The sequence below is a fragment of the Pteronotus mesoamericanus genome, unplaced genomic scaffold (assembly GCF_021234165.1).
Source record: "Pteronotus mesoamericanus isolate MK-2021 breed Mesoamerican mustached bat unplaced genomic scaffold, CSHL_Meso_final contig_24, whole genome shotgun sequence".
Lineage (NCBI taxonomy): Eukaryota > Metazoa > Chordata > Mammalia > Chiroptera > Mormoopidae > Pteronotus > Pteronotus mesoamericanus.
In genome coordinates, this window is record NW_026555100.1 from 16,648,402 (window position 1) to 16,672,595 (window position 24,194).

General features: G+C 41.1%; 1 protein-coding gene and 1 pseudogene across 12 annotated transcripts in view; one reads left to right on the top strand and one right to left on the bottom strand.

The window, feature by feature from the left end:
* ANK3 (ankyrin 3) overlaps positions 1–24,194 on the top strand; it is a 318,471-nt gene that overhangs the window by 169,957 nt on the left and 124,320 nt on the right. For all 12 annotated transcript variants that reach the window (XM_054572740.1, XM_054572742.1, XM_054572745.1 and 9 more), the window contains 11 exons: positions 106–204; positions 2,663–2,761; positions 4,528–4,626; positions 6,146–6,343; positions 8,018–8,116; positions 8,405–8,503; positions 14,786–14,983; positions 19,473–19,571; positions 22,824–22,922; positions 23,008–23,106; positions 23,636–23,731. In XM_054572740.1, coding sequence (XP_054428715.1) covers positions 106–204; positions 2,663–2,761; positions 4,528–4,626; positions 6,146–6,343; positions 8,018–8,116; positions 8,405–8,503; positions 14,786–14,983; positions 19,473–19,571; positions 22,824–22,922; positions 23,008–23,106; positions 23,636–23,731 — 1,284 coding nt within the window. The remainder of the gene's footprint in view (positions 1–105; positions 205–2,662; positions 2,762–4,527; positions 4,627–6,145; positions 6,344–8,017; positions 8,117–8,404; positions 8,504–14,785; positions 14,984–19,472; positions 19,572–22,823; positions 22,923–23,007; positions 23,107–23,635; positions 23,732–24,194) is intronic.
* LOC129069965 (spliceosome-associated protein CWC15 homolog) lies at positions 13,268–13,958 on the bottom strand (annotated as a pseudogene).

A 24,194-nucleotide genomic window follows, 5' to 3' on the forward strand; every position in this document is an offset into this window, starting at 1 on the left:
AAATCTTTACAAAACATCAACTTAGCAAAAATATGTTACCACACACAGTGGAACTGGACTTCAATAGAATGTAGTCAAGTAGATCTGTGTCTTTGTCCCTTGCAGAATGGCTTTACCCCTCTTCATATCGCCTGCAAGAAGAATCGAATTAAAGTAATGGAACTGCTTCTGAAACATGGTGCATCCATCCAAGCTGTAACCGAGGTGAGAGAAGTAGGATTTCTGGGGTCCCCAGGTACTGATAGTTGAGTCCAGCGTCATCCCTGATGACCAGTGAGTTTTGTGGTGTGTGATTGCCACAGACTGCTCTCTGAGTCTTTCGCCCAAGGTGCTGCCAGTCCTGAGGAGCGCTGACAAGACTAGGCTGGGTCAGTGCAGATACAGCACCATGACTAGAAGCATTACCCCAAATACAGGTTTCCCGCTCCAAGGGGAGTGGCGCCATCACTGAAAGCGTGATTTACATGAAATCCTACAATGCAGTGCTTCTCAACCTGATGCAATTTTGCCCTGCCAAGGGACAGTTGGCAATGTCTGGAGGTATTTTTTACTTGTCACAACTGGATGGTGCTACTGGCATCTAGTGGATAGAGGCCAGAGATGCTACTAAACAGTTCACAATGCACAGGCCAGCATCCCACTGCAGAGAATTATCTGGCTCAAAATACACCCGTGACGAGGCTGAGACACCCGTCATAATACAACCTCTGTGTGTTTGTACACTAAGGATTACTCTCTATAAACACTCAGAGTTCATGAAACACAGAGTTGCTAAAGATAGGGAAGGACTAGCTCTAGGTTTCATGTGTACAAACCAACACAGAACTCAGAAAAAAGACCCACCAGAATCAGTGCTGAGCCTTCAACACGGCAAAGCGAGCCTGGCGTCTGCCCCCCAGACTCATGCCATCCCCACCCCATCCTCGCACACGGGTCTCTGCAGCTTCTGGCCAGCAACACGTCCCTAGACCGGGCACCCTCTTGTTCGCCTCCGTCTCTCTACACCCTCCAGGTGTCACACTCTGTCTTCGCCAGGCTAACCCTGCACATCCCCCAGGCCCAGATCCGGGCCACCTTCTCCAGGAAACCTCCCCTTTCCCCTGTCCTGGCTGGGAGCATCTCCCAGGACCATCACCTCCTCCTGTGCATATTCCCATCAAAGCACTGTTTCAGCTGGTTTACTTGTGCCCAGCCAGCCCCCTTCAGGCTCCTTCCAGGCTCCTTCCAAACACTGGAGTCTCACCAGTGTTTAGGTGCCCACAGCGCCTGGCCCACAGGAGGTCATTCAGTAAAGGTTTGTGGAGTGCATCTGTCAGGAGGACCAGATTTGAAGCAAACATAAAAACTGAGATCTAGTCTTGTGATTATTGCATTATCTCAGTCTCTTACCTGCAAATGAAATACTTGCCTTAATTTGTAACACTCAAAATTTTTTAAATATTAAATGGTTGAAAATATTAATACTGATTTACTCTTCTATGAGTCTTACGGCTTCATGGCAGGCACCCTGTTATGTTAATTATAAAGTGATGCGTTTTTTATTCTCAGTGCATGGCAGCCAGGGAGAAGGCTTCTCCGCCAGCCAGCCCGGTGCTCCCTGAGAGCTCTGGGAAGCGGCTCAGGCCTGCCCAGGGCGGCCCCTTGGTCGCGTGCCGACTGCTCCCCTGCCCGCGGAGAAGAGGCTCCAAGTTACAGCAACGTTCTCCTTTGCCCCTTCTTCCTCAGTTCCCACTATTTGATGTCCAGCAACCAGAATTCTTCCTCTTCAGTCTTTTCCCTCACTTTTATCCTAGAGAATTCTTTTTACATTTTTTTGACATTTTTCAAATTTTTGTTGAGATTTGTTATCTCCTTCCTTCTCTTTTTTTAAAAAAACAAATCAAGTTTTCCACCATTTTTAAATGAACTAGGATATTCATGTTGTAAGTGGAATTATATTCTGAAAAATTAGAAATGGAATCATTTCATATAAAAAGAAGTGTTGTGGGTTGTGTGTGTGTGTAGGCTTTGAAGCAAACTTAACAATTAAGGTCTAGCCTACTGACCATTATAATATTTACCTTAATTATATCACCTTAATTTGTAATACTCCTGTAGTTAAAAATTAAATAATTGACACTGTTAATGCTGATTTGCTCATTTATTAGAGAGGTGGCTTTGTGTTAGGCTCCATATTCTTTCACATGTAATATAATGAATTTATTCTGAATGCATGGGAATTCTTTGTGAAGGCCAGTATAGGATTGGAAATAAAAGTCAACTTTTCACTAACACATCTTGCCCTCTCTCCGCTCCCACACACACACATAGCCACATGGATAAGGAAGGTTTAGTAGCAAAGAGAAAAAGCCTTCAGGTTCTTTATCTCTCAATTTTTTCCATAGATCTACATAAAAGGTGTGAAATAAATCTTTCTCTTTCAATGGCTCTTACATAGGTCTTTCATTATCACAGAACTGGCTTTTGGGAAATGATGATTATGTATTGATAGGTTTGTCTTATAAAATCTGTAGCGACCGTCTAGATGTTTTCTCATCTGATCGATAAACTTCTTATCTTAAAATAGGTGGGTGGATGGATGGCAGGAGGCAGGTGGACAGGCAGGCAGAGACACCCTTTTCATGAGAAGACAATAAACCAGCATTTCCCTCTCTCCCTCCAGTCGGGCCTTACCCCAATCCACGTGGCTGCCTTCATGGGGCATGTAAATATCGTATCGCAGCTGATGCACCATGGAGCCTCCCCAAACACCACCAACGTGGTAAGTATTCTTTTATCAGAGAAGGTCCAGTTGTGAATATCTGAGAAACTGGCAAAGGTTGCTCTTATCTACTTTGCTTTTTGTTATAAATAAATTACGTACTATTTAATTTGACTACTTGAAAGGATAGAGTTTGAGAATACCTATGGCTTCCTTTACTTTGAAGGTAAGATCCATTCAGGCACTAACAGGCCACTGATTGTTCGGATTTATGGACTGTGTATATTATTACTGCTGGATATCATGCATTTAAAAATGAAGTTTTTGTGGAGGGGGAATTTTTTTTTCTTTTTTTGCAACAGAATCATTAAGAAATGTTGCATATTGAGAAGGTGGTTCAAATGCTATCATTATTGTGATTTCAAGTCACTTCAGAGTAGTGTGCTTGACCATGTACAGCAAACCCATGGAACTCAGTTCACAGATTATCCAATGTAGCTGTTTTCTCCCACACGAAGTATCACTGTGCGGAACCATGAGACTCACTTCAGGATAAATACAAGAGGAGTAGCTAATCACCCTAGATCCGCATGTGGCATTTGACATAATATTACAGGGTTTTAAGTTTGACATCACAGTAATATTAGCACACCAGACCACAGCATGAGAACACTAGTCAGACTCATGAGTAGTAAAGAAGTAAAAATAAAACAAGCAACATTCCGGCACAGAAAGAGCAAGCCGTGCTTCCTGCACACAGACCCGAAGGGTGTGCCTCCGACAGGGCTCTGCACTAGCGGCTGGAATCAACACATCCACAGATAGGAGCGAGCCAGCTTTTCAGCTGCAGTACAACCCTTCCTGGAGCTAACCCCGTGGAAAAACGGTTTTCCTTCCTACAGAGGACACTGTGTAGTATGGTCAACCACGCCCTCAAGGCCTTCCCAGGAAACACATTAGCAAGTTTTATGTGAGATGTGTCCTTGTTATGTATCCCTTGTGTGACAGAATATATTTGATTTTTATGACTTTGTTTCTATCAATGTCTTCTATACTGTTTTCATTTTTGTTGTTGTTAAATAAGTGAATAGATAATCTGAATTAAAGTCTCCTTGGTGACATGGAGGGGCAGGTGAGGGGGGTTCGGTGGCAAAGAAATGGCGCTTGGGGTGATGCCCAAAGACTAGGATGCGGATGTGTTGAGAGAAAGCAGATAACGCACAGTATCAGCCAGCAAGCCAAGTCTGGCCCTCACGTGTGTCTGTGTTGCCATGCAGCATTTTGGTTTTTGTTTTGTTTTAGTTCTGATCTTGTGATCTTTGTACGCACGAAGTGTAGAGAAATATCCAGACTGCCACTCCTTTTGAATAGGAAGGCGTGGCACAATGCGGCTGGCACACGGCGCTGCCCCACCGCAGCCTGCAATGGTCAGGTGGTGGCTGCCTCCCTCGGGCAGGGCCAGCGCTCTTCTCGTGAGCCCACCACACCTGTCCTCGTCACTCTTTTACCCTCCTTCCTAGCCCCTGTGAGCATTCACCTTTCAACCCTCCGTGAGGCCACATGGAAAGTTATTGAACAACACGTCTGATACTGTTGATGACTAGGCTCCATAGGGTTGTACCAAAGTCCTTCTGTCGTGGGTCAGGTTCCTCTGAAATTCTTGTGTATTTCATTTCCTCTCTCTCCTAGTTTTCAATAAGTAAGTGCTTGGGACTTTTTTATTTAAAAAAAAAAAAAAGTAAGCCTCCATCATAAGCTTTATGCAAATAACATACGCCACCCTTCTTCAGAGCTGCAGTTAATTTACTCTGCCTCCTGCTCCCCAGAGAGGAGAAACAGCTCTGCACATGGCCGCTCGGTCCGGCCAGGCCGAGGTCGTGCGGTACCTGGTGCAGGACGGAGCACAGGTAGAAGCTAAAGCTAAGGTACGTGCAATATGTGAAAGTATTTGCAATTGAGGGGAAAATCCTTGAGTTTAATAAAAACCTTTAACTATATGCATGCTGTCTTCCAAGAATGCTTTTTTAAAGTAATGAAAAACCTCCACTGGGAAAATTCTCTATCCAAATGATATTGTTTAAAAAAAAAAACAAAAAAAAAAACCTCATTTTTCCATTCAATTATTTACCAGAATTAAATAGAACAGGCACTTTGTGCCAGAAAGAAATTTGTGTCCTTGGCACATTGCTGGTCCTGAACAGATTAAGAAACAAACTTAGGCTTGGTCCATAGTTCCTCGCACTCTACAGAGGGGCTTATGCACAAAGCTAGAACAAGCACTGTTTGGAAGTGCTTGTATAATTGAGCTCTTTGGGTTGATGTACATGTCAGCTGTCATAGCCCCAAAAGGAAAAAGGGCTTTTCCTTTTCATTACAAGTTCTGAAACCACAAACCCTGAGACCCAGGGAAAGAACTTCAGGGTTAAACCTGAATCCTTCATTCTTGGCCTGGCCTTCAGCCTCCAGAAGGAACCAACTTGTCTGCCACTGCTGAGAATGTGTAGTTGGTCTGGTTTATCAAAATGGCAGTTCAGGTCAGTGATTGTCAATGAACACAAAATGCCTTAGCATTTAATTTTAACCTGACCTTGCTTTGACCTTGTTTTTGACCCCTTGCTGTCCTTGACTTTCATCCTACTTACCTTTCTAAAGCAGTATCCTATGTTCTACCCTCTTCTCTCTACCTTCCCTACATAAAGTATTTTCTTGAACATTTTCACACTCAAGTATGGGACTTGTCTCTGGAGCACCACCGTAGGGCATCTTTGGGCAAATGAGGAGTAGATGCCCCTGCCCCTTGGGGATAAGGGTGCCGGACTTACTGAGTGCCTCGTGCCCTTGGGTGAAGTGTAGAAGGTGCCCCTCCACTCGAGCAGATGCAGCCTGGCCAGGATGTACAACTCGGCAGGCAGTGGGGAGGCTGGCTGTCAGCTCCCATCGGCCCCCTGGGCTGGGAGCCATTCTGCGGGTGTGCCCTGCAGCCCAGCACCCCTGCACTGCCCTGCTCTTCCTCAGCTTTGGACGGTGGGAAGGCAGCACCAATAAAATAATTAATTTCATATGAGTGCATAATAACTGGTGAAAGTATAATTTCCCTCCCAGGTATTTGAGGTTTACTAGGACACCCGTTTCCTTATCGCCCAAAAAAGGAGTCATTAGGCATTGAAAACTGATAAAGTAAGGCGGGTGGTAGTGGGGATAATTTATACATAGAATTGTCTTTCATATTCTCATACTAATAGTTTAGTAGAAGGGTGATTAAGGATCTTAGATCTACCATCTCCACCTTTCTGAACCTTGAAGGAAAGGTAAATGAGATTCTTTTTAGTGCTGAATAAAAGGGTCGAATGTCGCCTCTAATACCAAGCAGTTTGTTAAATGTTTCACAACGACACCATTGTTTCCTCTGTTTAATCAACCTTGCATTTCTGCCTTGCCATTTAGGATGACCAAACCCCACTGCACATTTCTGCCCGACTGGGGAAGGCAGATATAGTACAACAGCTGTTGCAGCAAGGAGCGTCTCCAAATGCAGCCACGACTTCTGGGTACACCCCACTCCACCTGGCAGCCCGAGAAGGGCATGAGGATGTAGCTGCATTCCTTTTAGATCACGGCGCATCTTTATCCATAACAACAAAGGTATGAAAGCAAGTCTGGGAATCCTGCCTGCCCCCAAATACATCCTCCTTACAATTCCCGGCGTGTCCTTGTACTTCCCGCTGTGTTCTCCAAATACCGGTACATCCTCCTTACAATCCCAGTAACAGGTACAAAGGCTGTACCACATCATCTGTTCTTGGGATTCCAGGGCAGCCATAACATGCAGCGAAGCCCTGCGGTGGGGGAGGGTAGTTTAGGGTATGCGTAAGTTTGTGTGTGTCTGTGTGTCTGGCTTGTCTGTCCTAATTTTCTCAATACATTATTATCTTCTAATGAAAACGCATTGATATCTAGAGTCAGATATTTCTTCCATGTTATTTGATAGATTTAAATGGTGGTTTAAAAACACTGCCAGAGATTTCTCTGGCTAAGGCCACATTCACAAACTGCATTATCAATTCTCAGTTGGTTGGTACTTTTACAACACTTTCAAATCAGGAGGAGAATTTTCTCCAGTTACTCTTGTTTGTTGTTGTTTCTTTTGTTACTATTGTCCTGTCTGATTCATGGTTTGATTTTTTAAATCTCAATGCTGATGCCTTAGAGTGATAACAGTCCACACAGTTGCTCTGCAGATACAGAATGCAAAATTTAGGGCTCATTTTTCTCATGATACTATGTAAACCTTGCACGTGTGATAGGAAGATGAATTGGCCTACAGCATGGCTTAGATAGAAATGGTGTTGCACTCTCTTATTTGGGTGCAGAGGAGAAGCATTCATGTGTAATCAATGCCCAAGATAATTATAGTAATTACAAATACTTTGCAAACTTTCTGAAAAAAATAATGACTACCTCAAACTTCACCCCTTATGATTCTTAAGGCTCTTCGGTAGAGTTAAATATAAGTTCTTAGATCTTATTCAATGTATGAAGCAGAGTAATGGTGATGGGGTTTGGGGTGCCCCAGTCCTCCCACCAAGCCAGCTGCCACTGGTTCTCGTTAGCTATAATCTCATGAAGTCAAATGTGTTGATGACCCTGCAGTCCCTGTCTCGTACTTGGGCCCCTCCCTAACAATGCGTGTTGATTGACTGCTTGATACCCAGATCCTTGTAGGACTTGAGAGCAAGGGAGATTGGCTACTCAAACTCAGTGTCCAACTCTACGTATTTATTGGGCTAGAACCATGTGTTGTTATTCAGTGCCCCTGTGGTGCCTAAGGTGTAAGAATCTGTGGCTCCTACTCTTGAAGACTGGAACAAACAAAGATATGTGTGTACATGTGGAAATGGCTGAAGGGGAAGGAAAAGGCTCCAGTCTGAGATTAAGGACGGTCCAGACTTGCCCTGCATGTACCCAGCCCACCAAATCCAAATGGCACCTGGGACTCTGGAACCTATACTTCCTACAATGTGAAATCCCAAAATGGCCCTAGAATAAGCCCCGGATCCAGCTCTCCACCTTCGTCTTGGTCAGGTGACTGATTACTCCGAGCATGAGTGGCCTATTGTGGCTCAATCAGCAGACAGAGAAAAATGAAATATCCTGATCTTCCTTGTTGGAAAGGGGACCCTTTAACTGTTACCCACCAATCCTTGTTCTTAAATGCAGGCTTAACTGATTTCATCATTGGAATAATTCATCAGTTTCAGAAAAGTGATGTCTCTTTGTCATTTCTAGCATTCATTATTTTTATGTTCCTCTTTTCAGAAAGGATTTACTCCCCTTCATGTGGCAGCGAAGTATGGGAAGCTTGAGGTAGCCAGTCTCCTGCTGCAGAAGAGTGCATCTCCAGACGCTGCTGGGAAGGTATGAGGTCATCAGCCACCCTGTGTAACAGGCCACTTCCATGATAACAAAACAAGCACTTGCTAATAGTCACCAATAGCCACCTAAATTATAACTGAACCATACTTAAGTCTCATAGGATGAAAGACACTTCGGAAATAGGAGGTGAATGCTGGGGTCCAAGTGTTGTGGAAGCTGGAATGTAAATTACACACTGTGTTGTGGCCAATCTAATCCCGTCTCCTAAAACTAGGCCTCTAATGTTAAGACACTGTTGACACTGGTTGTTGTTTCTGCACGTGTTTTCAGAGCGGGCTAACTCCACTGCATGTAGCTGCACATTACGATAATCAGAAAGTGGCCCTTCTGCTTTTGGACCAAGGAGCCTCACCTCATGCAGCGGCAAAGGTACCTGTAATTCGACAGCATGAGGACACTGACAGACAGTGTCCATCCATCTCTGTATCTACTTCCACTCTTGCATCGTCGGTGGCACCCTCCCAGTCTAGATACCACCTAAAAATTACTAAAATATAAACCCCTAGGAAATCTGTGCCTTCAGCTCTTTAGTCAACTCATGTGGTAGATGCTCAATAAATATTTACTTGTCAATTAATTTTTCCTCGAAAATGTAGAATATCCTGGAGCCTGGGGAGAAAATAAAGTTGAAGTACTCTTTAGCAAGTTAGAAGGTTTATTTATATGTTTTTAATATTGCTAAAGAGAATCATTATTCTTATTGTTAAGGCATTTTTGTGCAGTAGACAGCCTAGACTTGCCAGAAAAGAGATGCATAGAGTATACAGCTTTCTTACACCCTGGTGTTTGACTTTGAGAGGTGGGTTATAAAGGAGAGTTTATTGAAAGATAAGTAATAGGTTCTGTTGCTTTAGTAAGTTCTCTGTTGAGCAAGTGGCTGTGATCAAGAACATGAAGATAATACAAACCATAATCTAAATGCTGTCCAGTTCTTTCACTAAATATTATCAGTTGAAGGAATGTGAGCACCTTTATTTTAAAAATGCTTTTTTTATCTTTGTTTTACTCTTCCACTTTGTGTGTTGTTAGGGTGCGGGGAGTGCTCTTCTTTAAACATGGTGGTTAGATCAAATCTCTTGTACACACAGATCAATGAACTTGGGCTGTTTTAGATTACTTTGGAGAGTTTAAGAGAACAAGTTTTAGGTGCCTTCTCCATTTAGAGAATATGTTATCTTTGACATTTGAATTTCTCCTCAACCACTTTTTATGTCTTTCTCAAATATCTCCCACCCTGTCCTCTCCAGAATTATAACCCATGAATAATATTTTCAACCTAACCTAGCTTTGCATCTAAACGCAGCTTTTCTCCCATAATTTCAGACTCTGACAAAGATTCTTTCTAGTAAAAAAGCCACACCTTGAATTTTTAGAAAACTATATCTTAAAAAAAGGAAAAGAAAAAAAGAAAAAATAACAGCATCATTCATAATAGTCAAAAGGTGGGCGCAACCCAAGTGTCCACTGAAGGATGACTAGGTAAACACAATGTAGACTATTCATACAAAGGAGTGTTATTCAGCCCTAAGAAGGAAGGACATTCTGACACATGATACAATGTGGATGAACCTCAAAGATATTAGGTTAAGAAAAATAAACCCATCGCGCAAAAGGGCAAATATTATGTGATGTCTCATATAGAAACAGGGAGTCGGTGTTTAATGGGTAAGGTTTCATTTTGGATCTGGATGGTGCTAACTGTTGCAGAATGATGTAAATGTATTTAATGTATTTAAAAATAGTTAAAATGGTGAGTTTTATGTTATGTATATTTTACCACAGTTTTTAAAATGATAGGAATTTATAATGAAATTTAAAGTCTGTCCATTTCATTTCAGTTCACTTTAATATCTCTTTGAGCTGGGGCCACTTTTTAAAATAATTTATAAATAGCCACAGGTTTTTGGTAGACAATCAGTAAATAATTAATAAGTGAACTATTTATTTCTCATGAGAGCAATAATTTTTACACAACTGGTGCCAAGCAGTTTAGAACTGACAATCATTATAAAATAAACAGTGCAACAAAATAAATCCAATCCACCTGTGGTTCCTGACCACAGGAACTCTTAAATGAGTCAATAAGTTGATACGTTTGTATTGATTTTTCACGTTAAATTTGTCAAACAAAGATTTGTATTTATGGCTTTGTATCTGCAAAACATCTTTGACAAAGAGCTAAAAAGCAGTTCTTGAACGAATTCCTTGTAACAGCCCTCTAGCCTTAGGCACATCTTTTACAGTCAGTTGAACACAGGCTCTTCTAAAGGGACATTCCTTCCCTTTCCCACAGCACAGAGCTGCTGCATTCCAACGTCCCCCACTTTCAGGGGCAGGGGTCCTGGTCAGGAGCTTTCTTTAGACTTTGATGAAACTGCCTGAGCAAAGTCGGTTTCATCAGTTAGGGACTGGCTTCATTTGCTGGGAAAAAGACCTAGCACAGTGGTTTAAACTATTGAGAGCCAATTTCCCTCCTGTCATAAACAGGCAGGAGGTAGGCAGTCTTTTGGTTTTTCCCTCCAGAGACTTCTGTTGCTCAGTCTGTCAGGTTCCTTTTGAAGCAACAGGCAGAAAAGTTAAACAATAGGGTATTCCTGGAAGCTCCACCCAGCCATCTCTCTTTCCACCTCATTGGCCACTCCTTCCTGCAAGGGAAGCTGGGAAATGTAGTTTTCATCTGGACAGGACATGATGATTTCATTAATTAAGGAAGGAGGGAGAATGGATATAGGGTAGGCAAATAACCTGCTTTTTACCACAGAGCTCAGGAATATCTGGATTCTGGCAGTGGTGAGAAATGAGGGACAAGGGCACAATTAGCATTTGGATATGCAGGAGTGACGATCTTAACTCTTCCTTAATTCACATTCTTGGTTCTTAGAGTATGTGATGCTTTCTTCTCACCCTTTCTTCTCTTTTTGTAAGATTGACAGCATATTTTCTTAGCCATACTTGTCCTGGAAAGATGATGGGATTTTAGGCAATGTGGGATGGAGGTTTCCTAAAAGGTAAGATGGGCTTCCATAATCCATTTTAGCTTGATCTATGTCCTGAGGCAGATACTGTACAAAAAGACTGGCTTCCTTTTGAGCATCACCAGGACACTAGTTGTGGAAGGGATAGGGAACCTGAACTTACTCTTTGTCAGAATTCTCTTCCACAAAATGTACAATATAGCTATTAATATGGGTCAGCAGAGGCTGTGAAATTCTTAGAAAAAAAATATAAAGTGCAATATAAATATATTACTTTTGATCATTTAAATTACATTTCCTTTTGTTTTCATCTTGAAATACAAAAGCACATATGACAAGTACTTTGTCATCTACATCAAGAGGAAGAAATATGGATTAATATTTTTACAGTTGAATCTCTCATTATTTTATTTCTCTTCTGATAAATGCATCTGTCTCGGTTAGTGTGGCAAGTAAGAATCATTTTAATCATTTAGAAATTAGAAAGAACTAAGGATATTTAGAAAATCCCATTGTAAGTTTCAAGATGAAATATATGTTTATTATTTGAAGTCTTTCAAAATTAACTTTCCTTCCTAAAATAATACCATGATTTGCCTTCCCCTTGCTTTTTACTTTCTTGGTATCTCAGGTAAGGAGCACAGGTAAGCCTCTGAGTGATGTTGAGTTTGTAATTGGCATGCATCACAGAGATGCCAGAGCTTCTCTAGATAAGTGTTTTTAAAATGTAGGATTTGTTTTTTCATGAAATTAGAAGTAATCAAGAGGCTTGTCTATATCAGAGGCTACTGATCTGCCTTTGGGTTTGAGAAGTGACCAATTTACAGATTATGTCAGTAGCAAAAGCAATAAAAAAAACGACAAATGTGTATTAAGAAGCTAAACTCTCTCTTGCCTTTACCACTCTAATTAGCTCACGTTAGACCTATTGGCTAATCAGACGTCCTGTGTTAGTACTGCTCGGGGAGCTTTCCTTTTAATGCAGGGGTGGGGATGGTGACAGCTCCCGGCTTCCTGCCAGGCACTGCAGAGCCAGGGCTCGGGCTGAAGCTCTCGCCTCTGAAGGCGATCGCCGAAGGGTGTGTCTGAGCAGAGGGCCAAATGTTTCGCAGGTCAGCTGGCATTTCTAGATGGCAAGAGGTCAGAACTAAAAATAGAGATATAAACTCTTCGTCTACCCTGGCTCACCACGTTTGGCAGAGGGTGGTTTCGGAAGAGTCTGGAAGTAGCGTTTCCACTTCCTTGGGTTAATACCCAACTTAAATTGTCTCTCTACAATCGATTGCAGAAAGCATAATTGTCAAGTGAAAAATGTTCTCATACTAGGACATGCCAGTAACTCAAATATACGAGCAATTGCAGCAGGCCGGCCAATCAGGGGGCAGCAGCCCACACCACCTTCTTTGTTGTTTGTGACCCATCCATGTGGCTTGGGAAGATTGTGAATGATCCACTGTGTGGATTCGGATCATATTACCAAATATAAATCCTTGAATTCTATTTTTTTCTCTAAGTCCCCTTGTCTATAAAAATTAATCTAATTTCATTGGCATGTTTTATATAGTCAGATTCGAGTCCATGTCAAAATGTAATCATGCCTTTCTGTTAAACGAGAGTGAGCCAGGACAAGGCCCCTAAACCAGGGAATCTTTCATTCTCAGGGCAGAGGACTCTGAAGGCTCCCGAGGCACAGCTAATTAATAATTTGTCAAAGGACATTTGGTTGCCTGTACCTCTGAGCGTTAACGGCGAGCCAAGAGAGGGATCAGAGAGTGTTCTGAAAGCTCTAGTATTCCTGACTCAAATCCTGAGGAACTCTCCAGCCATTGTGAGATGCTAGAGTACAAAGGCAGATACAACGCAATGCATGCCTTCAACACATTAATTTTTATTTTAATTTTTTTAGATTATGAAAACATTTATTACAAGAAGATAATCTTTCCCATATTAAAAAGAAAACATATGACTGGAAACTGGGTTAAACCAATTCCCAAGTCCTTATCAAATAAGGTGTTAATCAGGGAAAAGATATTTTGGAACTTAAAATTAGAGAAGTCTTTTCACAATTTAAATGACGGAGGGAGAAAAAAAAAACCTCACCAAAATAAAGTCAGAATGATTGTTTACATTTTATAGTCTATAAGCACATAAAACTGCACTATTTAAGATATGTCTCCATAAACTTCTTGTGAAATTCAGGTCACAGCATATCATTGACAAATCTTTTGTCTTCCTTCTGAGCATCTGCACCTTTGGCGCCGTTCCTGAAAACAAGGTCACCATCCCACCACCTTCTTTTAACTTAGAAGTTGGCCCGAGGCTGGGGCGGACCAGTGAGATTACGGAGTGGGTTTCCACTCAGAATGTTTTCCGCACGGATCCTTTCTTCAGCTTTTTGTTCTCGTTCCTCCCTGGCCTGCTCTTCAGCTTGCTCTTTTTAAATTTTTTCCAATTCCGCACGAAGAGCTGCAGTGTCCACATCGTCACTCTCTCTTCTAAATCTTCATGTTCATCTTCCTCACCTGTTAGAGGACCTGCCTCAAAGTTGGCAGCGGGACTCTGGTCGAACCAAGGCTACTTTGGCACTGAAGAGGAGGTTGTATGTTCTGAGTTGGACGATCTCTATTTTTATCCCTTGCAGCAGCTCTCTCTCTATTTCTTCCACCTCTCTCTGAAGCCACGGTTCCAAACCTTGTCAGGGGTATTCTGAGTGGCCTGTCTGTATTTCGTCTTTGTATGAGACGGTGATTTCTACTAGAATGCTGCTTCAAGAGTTGGCTCAAATCCCCTTTTCCTTTTCTTCTCCCACCTCCCCCAAGTTCAAAAGTTGGCCGAGCTGCTGTTGTCATCTTTTATGGTTGGCCAAGGTCTGATTCAGCAGCCTCCAGAGGTCACCAATAATTGTATGTTTTAGTAGGAAGAGATACATATGTAAATAATAATAAATATTACTGAATATCTCTGGACTTTCATTGGAGTGAGTCAGGTGGGGAACAGGTGCAGAAGGGGAGGGGAAGTAAAAGACTTCATGAGGGTGTGACCCTTGAACTAAATCTTCAATTGATAGATGCTGGCCCAGAGAGCATGTGGGGGAAAAGTATTTTGGGTAGAGTAGGCAAGGCATAGACAGGAGCTCCATGTTGTTTTGAGGACGGGTGCAGCTGAAGCATAGCATAGAGACTGGAGTTTTGTGAAAGAGACAATCAGAGTATCAAATAGGGGCATATTATCGTATCTTGACTACCATGAAAATTTAAAATTTCAACTTGCAAGCAGTAAATGACCGGCAAAGGGATTCATCTGAATAGGCCCCTCATTGTTTGTTGTTTCCTGGTAGGTTTTTCTCTCACTCCCAATTTAAATAAAACAAGTAATTATTGAGCACCTACTAACATAACTGCCTGTAGGAGGGGAACCCCCTATTCCTTTTGTAAAACCGGTGGTACTCTGACTCTTGCTTTAAACTGTATTTTCCCTGGTCAGATGTGGGAGACATGAAGACACTACTTTAATGACACGGCCTAATTTACCAGTGTTTGCTTAGTTGATCATGGTTGGGTTTTTTTTTTAACCCCCCAAACCAAATCACTAGAAAGAGTGGCAGACTATTTGAAAACGTACTGCACATGTTTTTATCTTGTTACTGGGCACGTGACCGCGTGATTCATGTTGACAGAACGGTTATACACCACTGCACATCGCTGCCAAAAAGAACCAGATGGACATAGCGACAACTCTGCTGGAATATGGTGCTGATGCAAACGCAGTTACCCGGCAAGGGATTGCTTCTGTCCATCTTGCGGCTCAGGAAGGACATGTGGACATGGTGTCGTTGCTCCTCAGCAGAAATGCCAACGTGAATCTGAGCAATAAGGTAACCTTCTTCTTTCTCTACAAAGCATAGAACACAACAAATCCTCACCTTCCAGAAAGGTCATTAACAAGTCACGAAAAATCTGGGTCAGATAGAATGTGTAAGGTGTGATACTGCAAGATGTTTACCAAACTGTTATTTAACGTAGTAAAAACTTGGAAGCAACCTGTTTAAACAATAAGAGAATGGTAGGCCAGTAATTGCAAAGTTATACAGTTAAGTAGTATACAGGCATGAAAATGAAGTCCACAAAGTTGACCTAAAAACATGAAGTTTTGTTATAATGTTAAGTCAAAGAGCAACCTTGCTACCTCACCAGAATGTAGCAAGTTTAAGAAGGGGTCAATGGTAGCCTGTTGATGCATTCCATGGGCATGGTTTGGGCACTAACTCTTTGCCTGTCCCAGGTTAAGTCCTAGATTGCAAAAAGGAAATTGAAAACAGTGCTGCCTTCAGAGAGTTCATTTTAATAACAGAAATTTAGGGTAGCTATCTTACTCAATAGACTGGAAAAGTTGTTAGCTTACACATTTAGTCTTTGTATATAAGTTGGCTGTTCCAAGGAACTTATAGAGAGTGTTGCGAAAATTCTTCAAACTTCCATCCTCATATTTGACATTCCTATTATTAGTGAAGAAAGTATCCGAGTTTTGTGAAACAAAGTGAAAGTTTAGCCCACATTGTAAATATCAGGGAATTAGGGTTTGCTAATGACTTTTGAATAGTGTCTGAGAGCTGCCCCGTGCACAGGGCAGATGTTTCTAAGTCTTCAAACAACACAAAGCCCCGCAAAAATGCCTCCAAATGCTTGGCTCCGAATCAGCACTTAGCTTTTCCTCTGCCAGTCAGCGATTGCGCAGCAGTGGCACCTGTCAACTCTAGCTCAGATACTGGAGGCGAGTTTCAACATAGGAGTAGTTTTATGGTGACAAAAAACAAGTAATTTAATTATTTTGAACCTATGTGGCCTGTGTTTTGGAATCACAGAGGGTTTGAATCCTAAATCTGACTTCCACTAGAGATGTATCATCTGGGTGTGTTTATGGGAGCTCTCGGAGCCCCAGTTTCATCCTCTAGTAAGAGAAGACAATATTTACCTCACAGAAATGTCATGAGGATTAACCAGGTAACATTTGGCACCTTCTAAGTAGAAAAGAGTAATCGTATTCATTTTGGACTTTGCACAATTTGGAAAAAAGTTTACTCTGCACTGATCTGAATCCCCAAGGTTGTACTTATACACATCCCGTGGATCAGAAGACTTACAGAAGATACCGGGGAAACCTTTCTTGTAGTTTGAGTACCTTGAAAATCCTTTTTGAGCATTGAAGAGCAAACACCTTTTTCATTTCATTTTCATTTTCATTTGATCTTTCTCATATCTTTTTAAGCATCCCTTTTAAGAATGCATGTCTCAGCATTAATGGGAATCACAAAGAAATTTCAAATAGTTATTATACTCAGGATTTGTTTGCGCTTTTGAATTTTCTAAGGTTCAGTACCAGTGTATAAACCAGCCTTGTAAGAGTTTGCTGAAAATTCACCTTATGTAAATGAGGCAGAGAACCTGGCCCTCTCTAATGGAAGCAACATCCTGGCATCCACTAGAGTAGAGTATATTCTCTTTTGTGAGCCCAGAACAATGTATCTCATTAATCCTCCCAGGGACAAAGTAGACCTTAACAACTGGTTAACAGGTTAGCATTTTCAGGAGGTTCCATACCAAAATACAGTGTGATTGACTTTTTCTTTTCTTTAAAATATTCCAGTTAAGCGTGTGGGGGGGGGGGGGGGGGGGGGGCGGGTCTGTGTGTGTGTATCCAGTCTTGAATTCACCTTGGAATCATAGAATATTTTTAGACTGAGAAACTTGAGAAAGAATTTGTCAATGTTTGCTTTGGTAGACTGGACATCAGTAAGGCAATTCTGAAGAAAAAAAGACATACATAATAAACCATCAGCCATCTTCCCACATGCATGCATATGCGTGCGCGCGCGCGCGCACACACACACACACACTCTCTTCCAAGGAAATTTTGGAAGAGCAGATGAGCTGGCTTCCCATTGGCACTTAAAGTACTTACGGAACTTTCGAGAACTTCACAGAACCAAGACACTGTCCAGTACAATGGCATTTGTAAATCTTTGCTTCCCTTCTCACTTGTCCTTTTCTCTATAAAGTAGTAAGCCCTGATGCGAATGCAGAGTATTCAACAGGGAACTCTGACAGTTTTTCTGTCGGTTTTTCCTGAACTACCAGAGTTTTAAACACCAGTTACTCTCCCGCTACTCCTTCCACCTACTCATCCCATCTTCCCATTTAACACTAGACTCTATTTCTTTGCTAAAAAGTAAATATTAACAAAAAACTAGCTTTGATGAAAATTTATGGCAAGCTAAATACTTTATTATTTTTCTTCTTTCCTTACTAGTAACCAGCAGTTCCAGGTCATTTTAAGGAAAGGAGACCATGGACTTATGTTACTGATAAAGTGCTAGTGTCTGAGTTGCTTTGATTTTGCTTTTGATGTTGCTATTTTCCCACACGGATTTTGCAGACCACAAGTGGCTATATTTCTTTATAAAGCAAGTAGAATATTCAACACAGCTGTTGTTATTCTGACTTGGTGCTGTTCTCTCTTTTCCTAATAAATACCATTTTTTAAATGAGCAATGATTGATACCCCAGAAAAGATGAATAGATAATTTCTGGACTCAAACAGGACTGTTTTAACCATCACATTATTTTTTTAAATCTTTTTAACCAAAATCATGAATATAAATATAAAAATTTCTATATTGAATTTATTGTTTTACCTAAAAGACATTGGCCTTTGTCCTATGATTTCAACAATTTGTAGATGGATTAAAAGCTAGATACCTGACACTGGTTATATAGAGATTAAACCTACAATATTTGTGTCAACAAGCTCACAGTGGTTTGAGGAAGACAGACCAAAAAAACAGAGTCGAAATACAGGATTATGATGATCTTTACAGAACAGGTGTGCACATAAATGCAACAATGAGGCACTGTGTGAGATGGAAGGAGGAAGCCTGAGAAGGCTGGAAATGACTCTCTGTCACAGGTAGATGGTAACCCACAGCCACCTTGAGCGTACACAGGGGGACACAAGAGAGTAGGACGTGTCTCCAATGTGCTGATAACCCTCCGTAAAGTACCTTCATAATTTTGCAATGGCGCCAACTTAGGTGTCCATGACACTTTTACAAAATGTTACGGCTGAAAATATTTGTTTTCTCTAAAGTAAAACACGGAGCATTGTTCTACCACGATGTCAATATCTGGGTGGTGCCATTGGGGCCCTGGCATATTTTTCTTGGACTTCAAGTGAATGCATCAGTCCTCCTTTTCATATTTCCCCCTCGTTCAGTTTCAGTGAACTTCTTCCAAAAACTCTGTAGACATTATTGAAAAAATCAAGAGGGGATGACGTTCCTGAGTGTGTAATTTGTTTGACAGAATAGCAACCCGTAAATGAATAATGTGCAGCATCTGCAGGGTTCCAAGCCCTTTCTGATGCTGCCTTTGGTACTTTTCTCTGAAAAATAGGAGAGGCCCATGTTCTCATTGTGCTGATGGTGAAGTGGGAGAAAGAAGGCCTCTATATTAACTTCTGTGTTCATAACGGATGAAAGAAAATAATCTAGAAGCACTTACACCAACTCACTTTCTCTTAATTATTATTAATGAAAAAAATACTTCACAGCACCGAAGATTTTTAAACAGGGGCAGAGTCTCGGTGATTTACTTATTTATTTATTCACTTTTAACCATTAGAACAATTGCAGAGCCTGCATATTCTTTGGTACAGTTGGCTTCAAATATTTAGTCTCATTAAACCCATACATCATGTAAATGACCTGGAAATTCCCATGATATAGCATCTATATTACATTTCACAAGTTGTCACTCTTACCCAGAAACAACATACAGAAAAAATGTTGTCAATTTTGAATATTAATATTTAATGGAGAAAATATTAATCATATATCAGAATTGAATTTATAAACAATTTTTGTTTTAATATTTTTTGCCGAAGCTAGTACTACTGGTAATGTATTAAAATTGCATAATTTGGGGGGGGAAAGCCTATTTTTTAAGATGAACACAGAAGTATGTAGGAGAAATAGTAGAATACCTGTGATTTGCTTTAAAATACTATGCAAAGGCGAAAAAGGAAATATGCCAAGTGAAACAAGTGTAGGAAAACCTTGCTAATTGCTGAGTCTGTGATGAGCACAGAGTCCAGTCTATTCCCTCTACTTTGGAGCTTTTGAAATTTTTCATTAAACTTGCAGACAACATTGGCACAATGCTAGTGCATAAACTTATTCTCTATAATTCTTTTCAACATACAAATTCTAGTTTACTTGCCTAGCATTTATGAAAAGTCTTTCCCAAACAGGCTGTGTGTCCTGCACCCCCTCCTGCAAGGTGGCTGACTGTCCTTTGACTCTTTTGCAGAGTGGCCTGACCCCACTTCATTTGGCTGCTCAAGAAGACAGAGTGAATGTGGCCGAAGTCCTCGTAAACCAAGGGGCACATGTGGATGCCCAGACAAAGGTATACAGAAAGAATGTGCCCATACAAAGTGCCTTTCAGGGATCCCTGTATGGAATCAAGTACAATTTTATAGGGAAAAGAACAAATCCACCTTCATAGCTTTTATGCATGGTATTTCAAATGTACATCTGTGCAAGGGATACTAAAGTCTCTAATTATAATATCCCAGCTGCTTTTATTGTTAATGGCCTGGGCAGTTTATCCTAGCTGTATCATCAATATCCTTTGGGGTTAACAGTATTGACCCTTATTAGACAAATCTACCCTTCCAGAGCAGAGTGGAAAGCTTGTACCTTTGTTAGTTTCTGTGACTGATGTAAAAACATGCATATTGAAAATTTTTTAGTGCTTTGTGTCCTCTAACTTTGTGCGGGCATAGGCTATGAAAAAAGATAAATATTCAATTATTACTACTTGCTAAATTCATTATGGTATGTGGTCGCTGGTCTCTCTTTGTCTATCTGTATGTCTGTCTGTCTCTCTCTCTGCCAAAATAGCTTTTTTCAAAAATAAAAATAAAGAATTATTAATTAATCTCACATAATGCCACAATTTCAAACTCAGGTAAGAATAACGGATGTTTTGTGTCATCATCAAAGATATGACTTTATATTACTCTCATTTTCCTGAACATTTTCTTTCAGTGCTTAATTTTGTTATCTCTTTATATCAAACGTGTTTTATCCACCCTAAAATATAACTGTTCTTTTTTCTATGTGGCACATTTTTGACAGAGAAATGAATGCTTATTAAATATTATGTTATGAACGCAAAGCTTTTTGTGTATGACATAGATAGATTCTGAGGTGTATGGACAGGTAGTGAAGCTACCGCTAACCAACCAGGTAAAAAGGGCGTGCAGACTGCAGGCCAGGCTTGAGTCACGGGACTAGCGCAGACAGCTTTGGGGCCTGGCTCTGGCCGTACAGCTGTGGCCACTCCGCACACACTGTGTCCCATCAGACAGAAGCTAACTGAGAGGGACCTGACCAAGAAAGATCCTTTAAGCTTTTAAAACTCTCTTAAAATAGCAAAGCAGAAGAAAAGGTCCCGGTCCCTGGCCAGGATAGCCCGAGGCAGCGTTTTGAAGTAGCAAGCTCCTCCCCTCGTCCCCTCCTGAAAACGCCTTGGACCCTTCGAGATTCCACTGGCCGCCTACTGGCCCAGCTCTCCTTTCACTCCGTTTCCCTCCCAAACTTTTCTTTCTAAAAAATCTTGTTGTCCTTAGCCCTGAATGCCTTCCTAGGTAGCTGAGCATTTTGCAGAAAAACCAGTAAAGGCAGTGGTAGTGGCTAAATGGTTTCTTGTTACTTTACATCTTGAAAATAAAAGCATTTTTGATTCAGAAAAAATAAAAGACCAGATTTAGCTTATATTCATTATTTTCCTTGATTCATTTCATTAAAAAGAAAGCTCTAGAAGTTTGCAATTTTATGGTAAACGCATTCGCCCTGTGTTGTTCCGTTGTACACAAGCACAAACACACACAGACTTAAACACTTTTTTTTTTGTTATTTCTCTCTTTTTAGGTTAAAACTTCTTCTAGAAGGCATAGACAGGGTTAAGATTCTCGATATTTATTTGCCTCTCCACATCCGAGGCACACAGCACCCCTCAGTCAGGAGGCATGGCAATGGTTCGCACGGGTCGCTTGGGAGGGCGCTGCGCACCTTCTGCTCCCGGTTCGCACAGAGGACCGCTCGGTTGGGAGTCTCCGGTCTCCACCGGGGTTTCCTCCTAACCCAGCGCAACTCAAGTCACAGTCAGCACCATTGTGGCCCTTCTTCTAATATCTTTGAAGTGTATATCTTCCCCGCCCTTCATGAGCAATGCACTTCAGAAAGCATCTCTCTGTTTCTTAAAAAAATTGTTCTTTCCTTTCTCTTCTCAGCGAAGGTCACAACACCAAAGGAAAGGGAGGCTGTGACTGTCCCATCACAGCTGAGTAAAGCAGGAACGCAAAAAAGAGGGCGCGCTTGGTCTGGCTTCCTAACCTTGTGAATAAGGGGTGTATTAAATCCCATGAAATTTCAAATCCTTAGGGATAAAAAAAAGAAAAAGTAGAAAAAGAAATAAGAAACCCTTATGGACACAGACAACAGTATGGTGATTATCAGAGGAAGGGGGTGGGAAAGTTAGAAGAGGGTGAAGGGGGACTAAGGGCACTGATCCCGCTCACGAGCTGCCACCCTCATGACCTAATTACCTCCCAAATTCCCCATCAGTGTACTAATTTGAGGACACATTCCATCTACAGTACAAAGTCACCATAAAGACACATTAGTGTCATTATATATGACATACAAACCCTTGAAAACATGGACTCCCCTCCCCTATGCCATTTAGAACTAGTATAAGAAGCCCATGGTCTCCCAGTCAGCCATCTGGCACGGCCAGTGTCGTCATAGAGACAGACTCAACATGGGCACTGAAATTGGGTGGTGGTGTCTGTGACAATGCGTCCATCTAGAGAAGTAGCTGGAATACCCTTACTTTCAAACATCATTGGCTAGAATACACACACACGTTATATAATATATTTGTAAATAGATTAAATTTATATAACCCCTCAGGCATCAATAGATACTCATTTGAAAACAATCCATTGCTTTGTTTCAATCAGTGGTTTTCAAACTGTGGCACTGTCATTAACTAGGCAGGACACTTTAACTAGAGCATGTAAAGCTAGATCAAGTTCAAACTTCTCAGACCTCCCAAACTTGCAACAGCCTCTTCAGCTTTAGTATTTCTCTCTTTCCTTCTGTCTCTTGTTATGCATTCTGATAATCATCTATTGCATTATATTATTGTCTAGCCACTTCGTTTCTTAACCCTGATTTTACACTTTTAAGAGAATTGAGTTTTCAATAAATTCTAGTCCAAGTCTTTCCATAGAACATTCTTTTGACCCCTCAACAAGAAGCCACTGGTCATTTTATCTAAGCTGTCAATCACTTCACCTTTCTTTCCAGTCTTGAAAAGGTCTTATGAGAATAAAATTAGCTAATGCAAGAAAGAGCACTTTGGGACGAGGTATGGATAACTATTTACATGTGAGATGGTATTATTGTTTACACTTAAGACTAGCTCTGAGAATTATCCAGGGTACTTTTTGGTTTTTTTTAAATTAGGAAAAAAAGCTATTTTTGACAGCTCAAAAAGAAAGAATAAATAACAGTATTGCTTCTGATTAAGATAACTGCTACTAAAAGTGTACTTACAATGTTTCTTTTTAAAAATATGTAATTATAGATGGGATACACACCACTGCATGTGGGTTGCCACTATGGAAACATCAAGATTGTTAATTTCCTACTCCAGCATTCTGCAAAAGTTAATGCCAAAACAAAGGTAAACTCCTTTCTCCTTTGTATCCGCCAAGATCATTGATTTTGTCGAGGAAATGTGAGTCATTTCTTCCATCTTCCTTCTACAGAATGGGTATACGCCATTGCATCAAGCAGCTCAACAAGGACACACGCATATAATCAACGTCTTGCTCCAGAACAATGCCTCCCCCAATGAACTCACTGTGGTAAGAGCCAAGGGCCAGCCAGGGAAGAGGGAGGAGATGGGCCTGGGCACCGGGATCACCTTACATTTTTCATTGTGCACCAATGTTGTTTTTTCACTTTCATTAATAGGCATGAACAAGCGTTCAGCAGAGTGAAAAGAAAAGGACAATAATTGTATTGTTGTGAGCTGTCCAGAGAGAGAGTTGTGATTAGAGTTTCATACTTAACAACTACTGATTGCGTTGCCACCTAGTAGGAAGTACATAATCAGAAGAAACATGCATTTGTTTCCTTGATTACTTAGGACATTAAAAACCTCTTGGATTCTGTCTGTAGCAGCTCAGACTCTGCTGTATGAGTAAGAACAGGTTAGGCGGGTTTCGTGCAACGTATGTTTCTTATGAAACAACGTTTTGCATGTGACAATGGAATGGGGCTGATGAGACGCTCGCCTTAGGATTTGTATAGGTTGAAACATGCGGGAACACTGAGGCACCGAGATGTGCGGAATGACATGTTCATTTCTCGTCCACGTTTCCCTCCTGCCAGAATGGGAACACTGCCCTCGCCATCGCCCGGAGGCTTGGCTACATTTCGGTAGTCGACACGCTGAAGGTCGTGACTGAAGAGACCATTACGACAACGGTGAGTAGTGGATGCCGGCCGTGGCGACTCTAAGAGCCATTTCTCAGACAGCACATTTTCCTGGGCTTCCCAGAGATGAAAATTCTTTCCTCTGTTCAGACTGTCAGCCCTGGTTCAGGATGTTGTCACCTTACTGTTGGTAGTCAGCAGAGCAAAACTCTCGTGTCTGATATTAAGAAAACTTCAAAACACTAAAAACACCCCTTTAAAAGTTGCAACAGTAGCTCTAGAGTTTTTAGTTCCATGTAAAGCTAAATGTATTTATTTGTTTTGATATTTTAAAAAGTTTTAATGAGATGAAGGCAGAAATGTTTTTAACATCCTTCTTTGGCAGTGGAAGAAAATTGAAAATTCTCAGTTGGTTCCTTGAGATATTTTAATTCACAAATGATAATGGATACATTTTTGTCATCATTATAAAAAATACACTGTTATAAAACTAAAACATTAGAGACAGGATCGA